The 14263-nt window shown below is 41.6% G+C and overlaps 1 protein-coding gene across 1 annotated transcript; it reads left to right on the top strand.

The window, feature by feature from the left end:
* The first annotated feature begins 557 nt into the window (after positions 1-557).
* LOC149321648 (ER membrane protein complex subunit 3) lies at positions 558-14249 on the top strand. The gene is made up of 9 exons (XM_089526264.1): positions 558-690; positions 1531-1733; positions 2912-2969; positions 4353-4446; positions 5344-5448; positions 7280-7361; positions 7461-7540; positions 8422-8504; positions 10588-14249. Exons 2-9 carry the CDS (start codon positions 1579-1581, stop codon positions 10714-10716), a joined length of 786 nt encoding a protein of 261 aa, XP_089382390.1. The 5' UTR covers positions 558-690; positions 1531-1578; the 3' UTR covers positions 10717-14249.
* Positions 14250-14263: the final 14 nt, after the last annotated feature.

Genomic DNA, 14263 nt, shown 5'->3' with positions numbered 1-14263 from the left:
TTGGGCCTGGAAGTCTCAACGGTGCCTTGACATACCCTTCGCCGCCTAGAAACTGACTGACTGACTGAAGCCCACTACGGAAGCCGAGGCAGGACCCTTCAGCCGCCGCCGCCACCACAGCAATCGCGCGCTCTCTCTTTCGAACGCTCTCAAATGCTCCCGCCAACCAGCCAGGCGCCGGGCGGGTGACGTCACCGGGCGCGTCATGACGCAGGGTCGCCCTGGCCGGGCGCGCGTTGATGGCGTCACGCGCGGTGCTCCCGGAAGGGCGAAGCGGGACCAGGGTCTGGCGCTGTTGGAGGAGAGGCAAGTGCGGAGGCGGGCTCTCTGGTGCCCTCCAAGATCTGCTGCGCTGCAGGAATAGCCCAGTCTGAGGCCGCCTTACCTGCCCTGGGTCAGTGCTTTGAGAGAGTCCCCAGAATTCCCTAGCACTGCGGCAGGGCAGGTAAGGCGGCCTCAGACTGGGTGATGCCTGCAGTGTGTTTTGGCCCCATGTCTTTCCTAGGTGAGACCAAGCCCAAAACCTCCCTGGAAGCCCAGGTGGCCAAAGTGAGGCTGTGGTCCTTTGGACACATCATGAGAAGAAGGGAGAACTCGCTGGAAGAGACCCAATAATGCTGGGAAAGGTGGAGGGAAACAGGAAGACAGAAGGCCAGATGGAGGGACTCTACTCTGTCAAGGAGGCCACGGGTATGACTTTGCAGGAACTAAGCAGAGCAATGGAGCCTTGGAGGAGCCTCATCCATCCGCAGGGCCGCCATGGGTTGAGACCAATTCAGGGGGATAACAACAAACAAAAGCATGAGCCTGCCTTCTCATGATGTGGCCAAACTAGGGCAGCTTCCACTTGACTATCTGTCGTGGCCTCCAGGGAGGTGTCTTTCTTGATCTCCCATGTGTTTGTCTTTTGACCATCCCCAGCATCCTCAGCACTCTCTTCCAGAGCCACATCTCAAAGGAGTTGGCTTTCTTTCTGCCCGCTTTCTTCCCTGTCCAGCTCTCATAGACAGACATGGTGATGGGAGGACAGTGGTTTGGACGACTCTAACTGCAAGACTCTTGAATGTGTTCAAGCCGTGGATGGTTGAATCCATGGATATATGGAGGGTGGCTTCTCAAACCATAGCCTTCTCTGAAGGCAAATTAAAAGCAAGGTCCAGTGTTCATACCCCTCAAGTGTTTTTGCTTTCCCCCTCTTAAAACATGGCTAACATGTAACCTTAAAAAAAACACAGGTTAGGTGTATCTAAATGTGGAGGGACTGTTGGGGAGTTGTCTGGTTCAATAATAATAATAATAAAATAAACCTTGTATTTTTATCCCGCTTTTCTGTGACAAGGCAGTCAAAGCGGCTCACAACACATTAAAACATCCACATTCAACATCATGCCCCAAATTCTGGTTTAGAAAACAAACCATGTATTCTTCAAGGAAACTCCAACTTGATTTCTAAGACAGTAAGGTCCTATGGATAAGACTGTGGCTGCAGAAGTGACTATAAAGACTGATTCGTATCTTGTTTTCTTTTAGAAGCTAAAGATTGAAGCTGATGCGCATGACCACAATTGTATTTAAACAATGAGTGAACCAGAGCTGTTGTTGGACTCCAATATCCGACTGTGGGTGGTGCTTCCCATAGTCTTCATAACATTTTTTGTGGGGATGATTCGCCATTATGTGTCCATTTTGCTCCAGAGCGATAAAAAGCTCACGCAAGAGCAAGTGTCAGATAGGTAAGAGACACTTTCAGCTAAACATTTATTCTTAATAACTAAAAACTACAGCAGTTGATGTCGGCATGTATTTATAATACTTAGAATTAAATTACAGTACTCAGCAAACATTTATTTACTGGTGACTCTGCCACGGGTTTCTTGACAAGATTTGTTCAGAGGGGATTTTGTCTCTCTGTGTGGCTGAGAGACTATGACTTGTCTCACCTAGCAGGTTTCCATGGCTAGTAGGGATTTGAATCCTGGTCTCAAGAACTAGCACTTAGACCGCTACAGCACACTGATTCTGACCAACCATGTCAAGTGTATTTGTCAGTCTACCACTATGTCAGCACATTTCGCATCTTCCTTATATTTCATACTCCCCTCCATCACATTTGCAGATACAGCTGCTGATATTTGTAGATAGGTCTACTGATACATATCTACACATTTGTAGTTTTTCCCCCTGATGCTTTACTCCATGGATTTGAAATGATGGACTGGAATCCACAAAGGCTTATTCTGAAATAAATCAAGTAATCTTAAAGATAACCCAAAACCCCTTCCCTCACTGAGCATTACTTTGGAGAAAAGGGATTTCTTAATATCATTCCATACTACATGGTTTTCTAATGCAAAGGTAATGTCATTGTAAAAAACAACAACTGTGTATATGTGTATATTCTAACATCTGAAATAATAATAATAATAATAATAATAATAACCAAAAAGTGAACATACAATACAATAGTTAGATAAACATACTACAGTAGCTACAGCATACATTCATTTATCTGTTCATGTTTATGTTGGTTTTTTACCCAAAGGGGAAAAAACTTTTCTTAAAGTGGTTGTATGATCTTTGATTGTTGTACAGCTCTGTAGATGCTTATGAGCATCTTTATGCTTTCGTACAGAGAGTCTCACTTTATATTAAAAAGGAAGTGTTTGAATCAGCCATCGATGGAATGGAGTAAAACATTTTTTCCTTTATCCATTTGAAAGCTGTAATTAGAGGAGGAATCAGTTTCTAAAGCAGCATTTGATGACCCTGAAATCTTGTTTAGTACTTATTGTGCTACTCTGCAACTGAAATGTATATGAATTTTATGGGTATATAGTGCTTGTGCAATAATGTCTTTCTGTATTCCTCCTCTCCTTTTTCATATGTCTAATAATGGCTTTCTTTTTTGCAGTCAAGTTCTAATTAGAAGTAGAGTTCTAAGAGAAAATGGAAAATACATTCCAAAGCAGGTATGCTTCCATGCTTTAGAATACTTACAGGTGACATTCGGATGAGGTATTGTTGTTGTGTTTTAAAATTAAAGACTTGATTGTTCTCAGTCTTGGAATGTCAGTTTGCATAAGGCTCTTCCATTGTTGTTGTTGTTAACACATTATTAAATATGTTTATGCAACAGGCCTGAGCCTGTTGATATGAGCATGAAACAATGTACTTCCAAACAATGTACTTCTAAGGCAGTTGAATGGTAATACCTGACACATGTTGATATAATGCAGTGATACAAGGCTATCTTGCTCGTGTGCCCCAGATATTTTTCAACTACAATTGCCATAATCCCTGACTTTGGGCCATGTTCATTGGATTTACAGGAAATTTGGTCTAAGGTATCTGACTAGTATCAAGTTCCCTACCCCATATTAATCTATCAAAGACAGAATTTATCTTTGTGGCAGTTGTAGTAGTAGTAATACTGTAATCTTTATTAAATATAATAATTTTCATCCCACTTTTTTCCCAATCAAGGAGGCTTACAAGAGTTAAAACAGAGACAACTTTAAAATTACATTTGTCCCTTCACATTCACAGGGGCAGAAGACCCCCGCGAATGTGGAAAAATTGCAAATAACACCACACCCCAATGCCACCTCCACATAGAAGCCAGTTAAAAGGGATGGAAGGAAGAGGTATGGGTGCGCACCTGCTCCATTTTTGCCCCACCCTCCCATGCTTTTAACTGGCTTCGGGGAGCCAGTTAAAGGGACAGGAGAGCTGGGGAAGAGACACGGGCATGCACTCTTCCTGGCTGCTCCCTCCCTCCTGGGCTTTTTTTCCCCAAGAGGGAGGAGGAGGAGGAGAAGGAGGCATGTGCACCGAAGCAGACTTGACATTTGCGAATAACTAAGACCGTGAATGTGGAGGGAGAAGTGTACATTCTGCAAAAGTTAAAAATATAATTAAACTATCAATACAATTAAAGCATATCAATTATAAAGAAGACTCTTGAAAGTACCTATTTCCATTTTTTGGCAAGAGTGCCCAATGACTTAGTATTCTGTTGGTAGTCATTTAGACTGGTAATTACAATGGGTTATTCCAAATGAGGATTATGCAGTTGCCGTGCCTTCCTCCCAGAATACACAGACCTACTGAAGACATGACTTACATTTTTAAAAAATTTCCCACTGCTGTTTCTGTCTTTTTTCATGACAAAAAGTGAGAGAAAGATAGCCCTACAGTGCCTTTTGATAGTTAGCACTACAAGCAGGAAATATTACTGTTCCAGTGCTCCAAAACTGCATAATTCTTAATGCAAGCATCATATAGTTTGTGTATGTATGTGTCTCGTTTCACTCTTGACTTTTCTTTGTTAAAACTTGCCTTTTTTCTTTCAGTCATTTCTGATGCGAAAATATTACTTCAATAATCCTGATGATGGGTTCTTTAAGAAAACCAAAAGGAAGGTGGTGCCACCTTCCCCAATGACAGGTATGTAAGAAAACTTCTTAAGTGGGTCTTACTATTTATTATTATTATTTTATTATATTCTAAAACATGAGCTGTAATAGGAACAGTTGCTTTGGTTTTGTGAATAGAAACAGTAGAAACAAACACCAGTTCAAAATATAAGAAATGATCTTTGGGGTGCCAAAATAAACTTCACTTCCACCTCACTGTTTTTAAAAAAAAGATTATTAAGATCAGTCAGGAAGTGGCGATGATCTCCCTGCTATTTCAAATGCTAGCTTTAAGAATAAAGTTTGCAGCTGTTTGTAGACCTTACTTGTCTTTTAATTCAAGTGGAGCTTAGAAGAGGACTTGATGAGACAAGCCACATGTGTACTGTAAGGATCCTGCATATTTACATAGGGGCTGTACAAATGGCCTGAAGGGGTGGCCTCCAGCTGCCCCTTCTTTAACCGGATTGAGGCCGTGGCAGCCGCACACCGCAGCCCAGAACCAGCCTTTCCAGGGCGCTATAGACACGGCACCGTGGCTTGCTGGTGCTCCTTCTGCACTGCTTCATATTAATGCAGCTCAGGAGGAGCCCCATGATGCGACACGCCGTGTGAAGCAGCATGCAGCATCATGGCACCTTGGGGACGGAGTCAGGGCGTGTGTCATATGGATGTGATGCCCTGACTCTGCCCCCAGACGGGCCTTAACAGCTGGTCTGAACAGGACCTTAATCAAGAGCAGATAGGTGTTAAAGCCACAGTCATTGCACAGCAGCAGAATAAAATATTGAAAAGAATATTAAATCAAGGTGACCTTTTCAGTTATGCTAAGAAAGTTTTCTTTGTTTTTTACACTAGGCTTCTCAAAAAGCCAAGAATACAGTCAGTGTCTTACTGTTCATTAATCTGAACTGTGTTTGATTTGCAGATCCAACCATGTTGACAGATATGATGAAAGGGAATGTAACAAATGTACTACCTATGATTCTGATTGGTGGCTGGATCAACATGACTTTCTCAGGTTTTGTCACAAGTAAGTGTCAGACTAGAAAACTAAATCTGAGTTGTTTGGAGGCTCTGTGTGTCTCTTTGGCAAACTGTTGCATTGTCATAAGAGGCCTTGCTTTTGCATTTAGTTCCTGTGATAAGGATTTACTAATTTCCTAAACAGAGCATGATCTGATTTAGCTTTATTTGACTTATGTTTACCAAACAAAAGTTCAAAATATCTCAACAGCTGATAAGCCTTTGAACTGGAATATTTGAAGCAATGAGTTGTCCGTTGATCTCAAATTGGGAGGGTTCTAGTCCTTACTTGATCATGAATCTTACTGTATTGCATTGGGTCAGTCATTGTCTTTTAGACATACCTTCCCCAGGAGTTTCATTTTTGCCATATAAATCTAAAATGCATAAGTGTACTTTGCAGAATATTATTGACTGTAGAGCCAATGTCACTAGAAAGGATGGAATCTCCCAGGACTGGTGAGAAGGTAAAAATCTGTAGAGCTCAAGAAAAGGAACAAAGCACTGCCCTTGTGTTGGTTAAAAATAGAACAAACGTTAAAGATAGTTTTCGTCTTGAATTGATTTGCATATTTGATTTTATTTCAATTGAATTCATATCTTGATATCTGTTTGGAATATTCCATGGTTTATTCTCCCTCATTCCAATTTAGATACTTATATGTATTCTCTCATGCTGTTTCCAGGGATAATCACCTGAATAACAGAATAACAGTTAAAACACAACTAATTTGAATTCTCATTTAAGTTTTACTTAAGAATATAACTTTGTTGCTGTCCAAGACAACTTTGAAACTGCCAGGCTTGTTAAATAGTACATTCACGTACATCCATTGTTTTTTGCAGCTAGCGTCGGTGGGATACAGACCGCTCCTTTGGGGCAGCCTGCTCCCGTCCCTTTCCCGATGGATCGGGGCCTCAGCTGCCACAGCGGCAGCCCCAGAGACCCCAATCCACCACTTTTCCTGACCTCCAGGAAGCAGTAAAATGCCACTTCCCTGCAGCCTGAAAAGGGGTGTTGATGGGGCTTCATGCCCCAAGGACACCCCAACAGCGGCGGGGAAAGGGAGAAAGGGGCCGCTTATATTGCTAGCGCAGCCGTTTAAAGGCTGCGCCAGTGATACATGCGGTGGAAGGAGCTCCAAAACGGAGCTCCTTCTGGCGCCGCTGCAAGGGCACCACAAGTGCCCTGCAGCAATGCCAAGACATCAAGTCCGCGCTGTGCTGTTTGGCTGCGGTGCAGCCAAGACATCGCAATGGCAGTGCCCATGTAGAAAGGGCACCACCATTACCACGCCGTGGCTACGTACTAGGGTTGCGGGGCGTCTGGAATGGACGCCCTAAGGCAACACTAGTACACATCCAGGCCGGCGCCTTGTGCCGGTCTGGATACCGCCCTTGTTACTACAATGTGCTTTTACACAGTGTGCTTTTACACATTTACACATACAAGCTGTTTTCTCTGTGGTCTTTCCTCATGACATCTCAGTCCAAAACTGCTTTGCCGCTCTTTTCACCAGACCATATGACATCTTGTCCTGACTTTCTATTCCTTTCAGCATCAAAACACCTTATGTTTCAGAACATGCCAGAATATCTTCTCAGACAGTTTCTAAGAAAAAACATTTTATTAACTCTTAATTGTAATTCTTAAGCCGAAGCTTGTATTCATATTTGTCTTTTGTTTACCCTATCCTTTTTGTTTCAAAACTATTGAGATTTCAGTTTTGAGTTCCTTGTAGTAAAGACTTCTGTTAGTTTATGTTTCTCTGTAAAATAATGTTGTACCTGCATAGTCAATGTTCTGACCAGCCATTTTGTTTGCTCCCTTTTTGTAGCCAAGGTCCCCTTTCCTTTGACGTTGCGTTTTAAACCAATGCTACAACAGGGTATTGAGTTGCTTACTTTGGACGCATCCTGGTAAGAGTTCTTCATTATTAAACATAGTGAAAGCTACTACAGAGTCAGCTATTCAGCATTCATCTATTTAAGTGACACTTGATCTCTTTGATTTGTTAGGGTAAGCTCAGCTTCTTGGTATTTCCTAAATGTCTTTGGGCTTCGAAGCATTTATACTCTCATTCTTGGCCAAGACAATGGTAAGCTATTGCTGTTTATTTTAAATTAAATGTAGTACTTGGCCTCAATTCTATTGGTTGTCCTGACTAGACTAGACTGAATCAGGTATTGAATCATGTTAGTCATCACTTACATGAACTTCATTGATTTATTTAAATTACTCTATTTGGAACTGCCAGTAGGAGTAAGGCTCTTATTTGCTGTTTTAATGGGGCAGTAGAGAGGTAAACACATGCCTAGTGACCTGTTCACCCACCTTCCCATGGAAGATCTCTCAGCAATTTTATTTTGATTGAGTCAAACTTTTAGCAGTTCATCTGTTTAAATGAATGTTTGCTCACTTCAGTAGCTTTAATTAAAATAGTTAGAATGCTAGGTTTAAGCATGTTCCCAAGCAGGTTATCTTTTGTATTTGTAGATAAAATGCCTTTCTTGCATATGAAGTCCTTTCTGACTGTTAGCTTTATCTGAGATTATTATAATGCATCTTCTAAATTCTGGCTCAGGTGCCAATATCAGTAACTGTAGCTACCAAAAGTTGTGACATACTTCATTGCTAATGAGGCAGAATGCCTATTATCTTCAGCTTTTTAAGGCTGATGACTCTTAGATGTCTTGGGTCTGACTAATTTGCTGAATACTACATGGTACTTGCTTGCTTCCCCCCTGCTGAGAATGACACAGTATTGATCACCTTCGGGAAAACACCTTCAGTTCATAGTCTTTGTACTAGTATGGTATAAAGCAAGGGTGGGAATCCCGTGTCCCTTCAGAATGCTGTTGAACTGCAGTTACCCAGTACCAGCAAGGCCAGTATTGCTGTCCAGCAATATGTGAAGGGCTACATGATTTTCACCTCTAGTGTAAAGTATAACATGAGTCCTCTTTTTTATATTTGCAGCTGCAGATCAGTCCAGAGTAATGCAGGAGCAGATGACAGGGGCAGCCATGGCAATGCCTGCAGATACTAATAAAGCTTTCAAGGTATGAGTCTTTCCTCAGTTGAAATGAGCTCCTCAAGTTTAATGTGATATTTCTTCCTTTTGTTAAATGTGCAAGGAAGATACTTCAAAAGTAAGCATACCTATGAAACATGGTAGTTAAAAACAGTGGCTCTCAAACTTTTGACCTTCAGGTATTTTGCACTTCAACTCCTAGAAGCCCCTGCTATCTTGGCCCACGGTCATGGATTATGGGAACTGAAGTATAAAATTACTGGTGAAGTTAGAGAACCACTGCCATCAAACACATGTGTTAACAACTTATGCTGAAGAATTTATTAGCCTAGGACAACAGTGAGGCTCAGCAGGCTTGGCCAGTCCCCATTAGGCTCGAGCTACAGGCACCTCCAGACAAGGTCAGGAGAATCTATTATACACCATAAATTAGCATGTCAGAAAGCAACCTAGGGTGGAAATTCTTTTTGTATAGGAAAACTTTAAATTATGTGAAGCCCATTAGTAAAACCGTGACACACACTGATCACACTAATGCAGAAGTAAGGAGCTTCAAGTGGTGGGATTGAATCACTTCCTCTTGGGGTCCAAATCCACCCCTTTGGTAGTTCCCTGAATGGCCACTCCCTCTTTTCCATTACACCATTCTTTAGTGCTTTCCCAGCTTTTGTATGGGATGTTCCCTATTCCCAAGGGTTTCAATGTGACTGAGGAGTGAAACAGATGGACAGCTTGAAGCTACCCTTGAGAGAGCCGGCTTGGGGCTGCAGCAACCGCAGTCTGCCTTTTTGCCAGCCAAAAAAAAAAAGAAGAAGAAGAAGTGGCAAAATGCAGCTCCTTTTTGAGCTGGCAAAAAGCCAGCTTTTTCCACCCCACTGCAGCTTTATGGCACTCCTGCAGCATATAAACACCGTGCTGCTGAAACACCCTGAAGCTGGCTGCCAGATGGGCAGTTGGGTGGCATGAAGCCGGCTCCCATGCATCATGGGGGTGTGCATCATGTGTACACCACACCACACCCTGGCTGGAAACCAGCTTTTCATGCCAGTCTGTATGGGCCGTGAGTTACTATCAGTAAGAGCTTCAAGGTAAAATATATACTGGTATTTTTGGTTCTGCCCTTTTATTTTGGCCACATCCAGTACTGGCATAGAACATGTGAGAAATTATCTAAAAGTGAACTTTCCCCTTGGACTGAAAGCTGTTCCCTACCCTAATCGTAATGAGAACTAGATCTCTGTGTGTTCCTTGGAATATGGTCCATAATTATAAGCAGTGGACTGGGGTTCCTTGTCAGACAAATAGCTTAAATAAGGATTTTCCAGAAGTGGAAAGTTGAAATGGCAGGTGTTCTGTTTGACTAATTTCCTGCAATCCTCTGGAGGCAAGCAGTTGAGACCTCTGGTCAGAATCATCTGTCCTTCCTCTAACAGTCTGTTAAAAGGGGATAGGGAAAGTGGAAAGGGATTTTTACAGAGAAAAAATGACTCTGCCTACCACTGTCATGCAGCCCCAAAGAGAGCATCCCTGAGGGAGTAAAGCTCTTAAGGGCAATAAAGAATTTGTGTTTTTGCTAGAACCAGCCATTTCATTTCTTCTATTTCTGGAAAATGACTGCCTATGTAAACTGAGATCCAAATACATAAGTATTTGGAGAATTTCCCCCTAAGCACTGTAACCTGTTTCTCACATCTGAAGTAAGCTTTCTTGAAAAGTTCTGCAGTGAAAGAGAAGGTGAGTGTATGTATTCATGGCCATGTTAGCCAGGAATACCCTGTTTGATAGTTCAGGCAGTTGCTGACCGTGAAGACCCTTTCCTCTTCCCTAGACATGCCTGCCCACAGTGTTTTCCACAACTTTGGTGCTTCCACAAAAAACCATAGTTTTCAGCAAATATTAAGTTATATTTGCTTTTCTATTCTCAGACTAAGGTTAGACATGGCAGTGTTACAGTGCAACTTTCTAAATTTTGAGACACCTTACTGTGAATTAAGATATCTTGGATTTAGAATTAAGCATACTATTGAACATGACCTTTGAAGACAGCACTGTACTTGAGAAAGTAGATCATTGGTACGTTTTTAGCTATGCCAGTGCTTTTTTGATTACAGACAGAATGGGAGGCTCTGGAACTGACTGACCATCAGTGGGCTTTAGAGGATGTTGAAGAGGAACTCATGGCTAAGGATCTCCGCTTCGAAGGCATGTTTAAGGAAGAGTTGCAGACGTCGATGTTTTGAGTGTCTCTGCATGGGTGGCATTAAATTGGTTATGTTTTAATATTTACAATGTATTCTTACTGATGACCAGAATAAACATGATCAGAATGTCTGTGAGCTATGTAGCTACAGGTGAAAGTCTTACTTCCCAGTTCTCATCTGAAGTCTTTTAAGTCACATTGGAGCGACTGCTAGATGAGAGGATATACGGTAAACTACTAAGCATGGTGGTAGTAACCAAATATATTAGCAGATACATTTGTAAGTTTAGGACAAATTGAAATGTGACTGTGGGTATGACAAATTTAAATTTATGTCTAGAATCTAAGTTCCAGTCAGAGTCTCTTAATATTTCTGAAAATATATATGATTTATCCTTGAAGCCTCTATCTTTGATGGGTCCAAGCCTTGCCATATGAAGTATCTGTCGTTAAAACTCATGTCAATGGAAGGATTTTCCACAGGGTTCTCCCCACTGTTGACATCCAGTAGTCCAGATGATGAAGTACTTTCCTCTCTATCTTCTAGGAGGCAGAGTTTGAGAAAACAGACTTGTCCTGGCCTGGCCAGAAGGCACCTCTTAATCTCTAGCCATTTTGTTTCCACAGGGCGGGATCCTAGGTTCAGGGTCTGATATATTTGGCTAGTAACTGAAAACTGGTTTTTATATATTAAAAATGCATTTTCTCCACTTCAACACTAGCTGACATTAGCTCCTTGAACCATTTGTGACTTGATTTCTTTCATTTAAAATTTGGTTGGAATGTTGGTATCTAAAATATGAAGTAGGACCAGGGCAAAATACCTTTATTATTAAATAACTTCTTTGTCTTTGGAAAACAGCCTTGAGGCCTTAACTTTATTGTTTCCTTAAGGGACAAGCATCTAAAATCTCTGTATGGCCTACGATACTTCATGAATTATGTTCCATTGCTTTTGAGGGGCATGTGTTTATAATTAAAAGTCAATGCACATTCCTGACATACATAATGCTAGACATAACTAGGTTGACTGAATAGAAAGTTCTTATTTATTTAGTAGCCTAAAGCAGAGAGTAGCTGTTCATCAGTTGTCATGCACTAAATTCACACAATAGACAAAAGGCTACTGAAATTGTACCCTTTCTTTTGTTACATTCAGAAGTTAGTCAGAATAAAAAGAACTGCTATACTAACTATACAGAGTAATGGTTGGCCTTGTCCTATACTTGATCATGTATGTGCTTGTCAGTGGGAGCAGTTAAGTTCATTGTATTTGTGTCTTCAAGAAACAAGTTTTAATGGCACTGAAACTCATATGTGGCCCAGCGCTGGTAATAACAGCAAATACCTGCAGGGCAAGAATGGCAAACTTTTTTTTTTTTTTTTTTTTTTTTTTTTGCTTAAAGGCCACATTGCCCCACTGGAAACCTGTTGGTGGGGGGAGAACACATGCTGTCCAATGGTCCAGATTAAATACTTTCTTCTCCCACTGCTAGGAGGAAGGCTCTTGAGAAAACAGCCTTGCCATGGGCTGGCCAGAAGGCACCTCTTAATCTATACCCAGAGACTGCTCCAAACTGTTCCAAACATGTTTGGGCAGCAGCTTCCAACAGTAGGTCTAGGAACTAAATCTTCAGTGAGGAGGCCTCAGTAGGCCCCTGTGGAAAGTCCTATCCAGCTGGACACTGCCTTTGGGCCAGAGACTTCCCATCGCTGCCCTGGAAGATGCATGTGCATGGTCTTTCTCCAACAGCTCTACATAGCCAAGTCATTGAGGCCTAAGTAAGCACTCTGTTGCCTAGATTGCCTTGCTGCAGTTTTGTGGTGTCAACTTACTTCCATCTCTTGATCTACAGTATATGAAAAATGTTAGCTGGCATCCTGTCAAGTAGTTACGAGCTTGTAAGCCAGATTTATGATCTTGTAACTTTTGGGGGATTCACTTTTATGACTGTTAGTGACTAAATATGAACACAGAAAACTACCTTTTTAACAAAGTAGTGTCCCAGCAAGGTATTGCCCCAATAGTTTCTTAGGTCCTGTAGATCGTGGCACTGGGAACTGGCACCTGCATCACTGTCCCGATTTCAGGGCACATTGGGAGAAGCAATTGCAGGACCCTGAAGGGTCTTTTTTAATATAGCAGCTTGTTCCTGAGGCATCCTGTAACTGGAAGAATGCTGCAAGTGTCATTTCCCAGCACCCTAATCTGCTGCACCTCAGAAATGCTTCAGTTGAGATCTTTAGGGGGCAAGTGGGAAATTTTACCATGTTCCTGCCCCTCCTCCATTTTAAGTGCAGAAGGGACTATTTTATAACAGGATGTGATGCACTGGGTGGCCTTCTGTTTGGAAGTGAACGAAAAGTTGACTTCTGGTCACATCTTGTTCTAAAAGGATCTCTTCTGGCCCTAAAATACCCAGGGGGACCATAAACATAGTGAAATTGCCTCCTGAAGGCCATATTGGAACAATATAATCCCCCAAAAATGTGGCTTGATAAACCTTGATAGTTGCCAGCACCAGCCTATATCCTCTCTCTGTATAAGGAAACTTGGGATAGTTACATGTTTTCCATCTGATTATGATTTTTAAGGAGTAGGTGGAAGAAAGCTATTTCCATCATTTTGAAGATTGACTGTAGTTTTATTAACTTCAGTTTTAAATACATATTTTCATTGACCCATACTGTCTCGGCAGACTGTTTTCTAAACGTGCTTTATAAATATAAATAATATAGATCATTGGCCTAAAGCAGCAATGTCCAAACTCTGGCCCTCCAGGTGTTTTGGACTTCAGCTCCCAGAAGCCTCAGCTACCTTGGCTAATGGCTTGGGATTCTGGGAGCTGAAGTCCAAAAACCTAGAGGGCCAGAGTTTGGACATTGCTGGCCTAAAAGAATAGTCAGTCATGGCTATACACAGTGTTGGTCAGAGCCACATGTGGGCAGAATTCACAGCCTTCCACATGCCACATGAAATTAAGCTGAAACCTACCACAGATATAAATAGGGCTTATATCAGCTTTCACTGAATTACAGTTTTTGAACATGCACTGATTGTATTGGCAAATAGATGTTTAAGTGAAAGGGGTGGCTAACTGGAGAAAGCTCTCTACTTTTTACAATACTGTCTGTCCAATTTCCTTGGAAAGCTAGAACAAAAATCCTTGTCTGCATCTCTGAAACACTGATCTTGTTGCCTTGTTTTATCTATTTAAAATGGACAGTTTCCTTCCATCGAGGACCCTCATCCCCTTGACATCATCAAGTGTTTGTTATGTAATGATTTTCAGAACATTTCTTTTCATAGGACAACTAGTAAAACTGAGTGTTCTAGTTAATTTTACATCTTGTCGGCATTTTAAATTTGCTTAACTAGAACAAAAAATGGATTCACTGAACACATTAATATTTTTTTTCTGAAGTGCAAGCACATGCATGTCTAGCTTCTCTATACAGAAAAACCCTTACCACAGTCTTTCTTTCAACTGTCATACTGGGGATTGTGGAGATGCAAGCATCTAGTCAAAGTTCAATATTAATTGACTTAACAAATAAAATACTACAGTTTCACATAGTATTGGAAA

This window comes from Sceloporus occidentalis, unplaced genomic scaffold (assembly GCF_023333645.1).
Source record: "Sceloporus occidentalis isolate IW3139 unplaced genomic scaffold, rSceOcc1.0.p SCAF_1, whole genome shotgun sequence".
Taxonomy (NCBI): domain Eukaryota; kingdom Metazoa; phylum Chordata; class Lepidosauria; order Squamata; family Phrynosomatidae; genus Sceloporus; species Sceloporus occidentalis.
The sequence above is the reverse complement of the archived record's forward strand: the minus strand, read 5'-3'. Positions and strand labels throughout refer to the sequence as shown.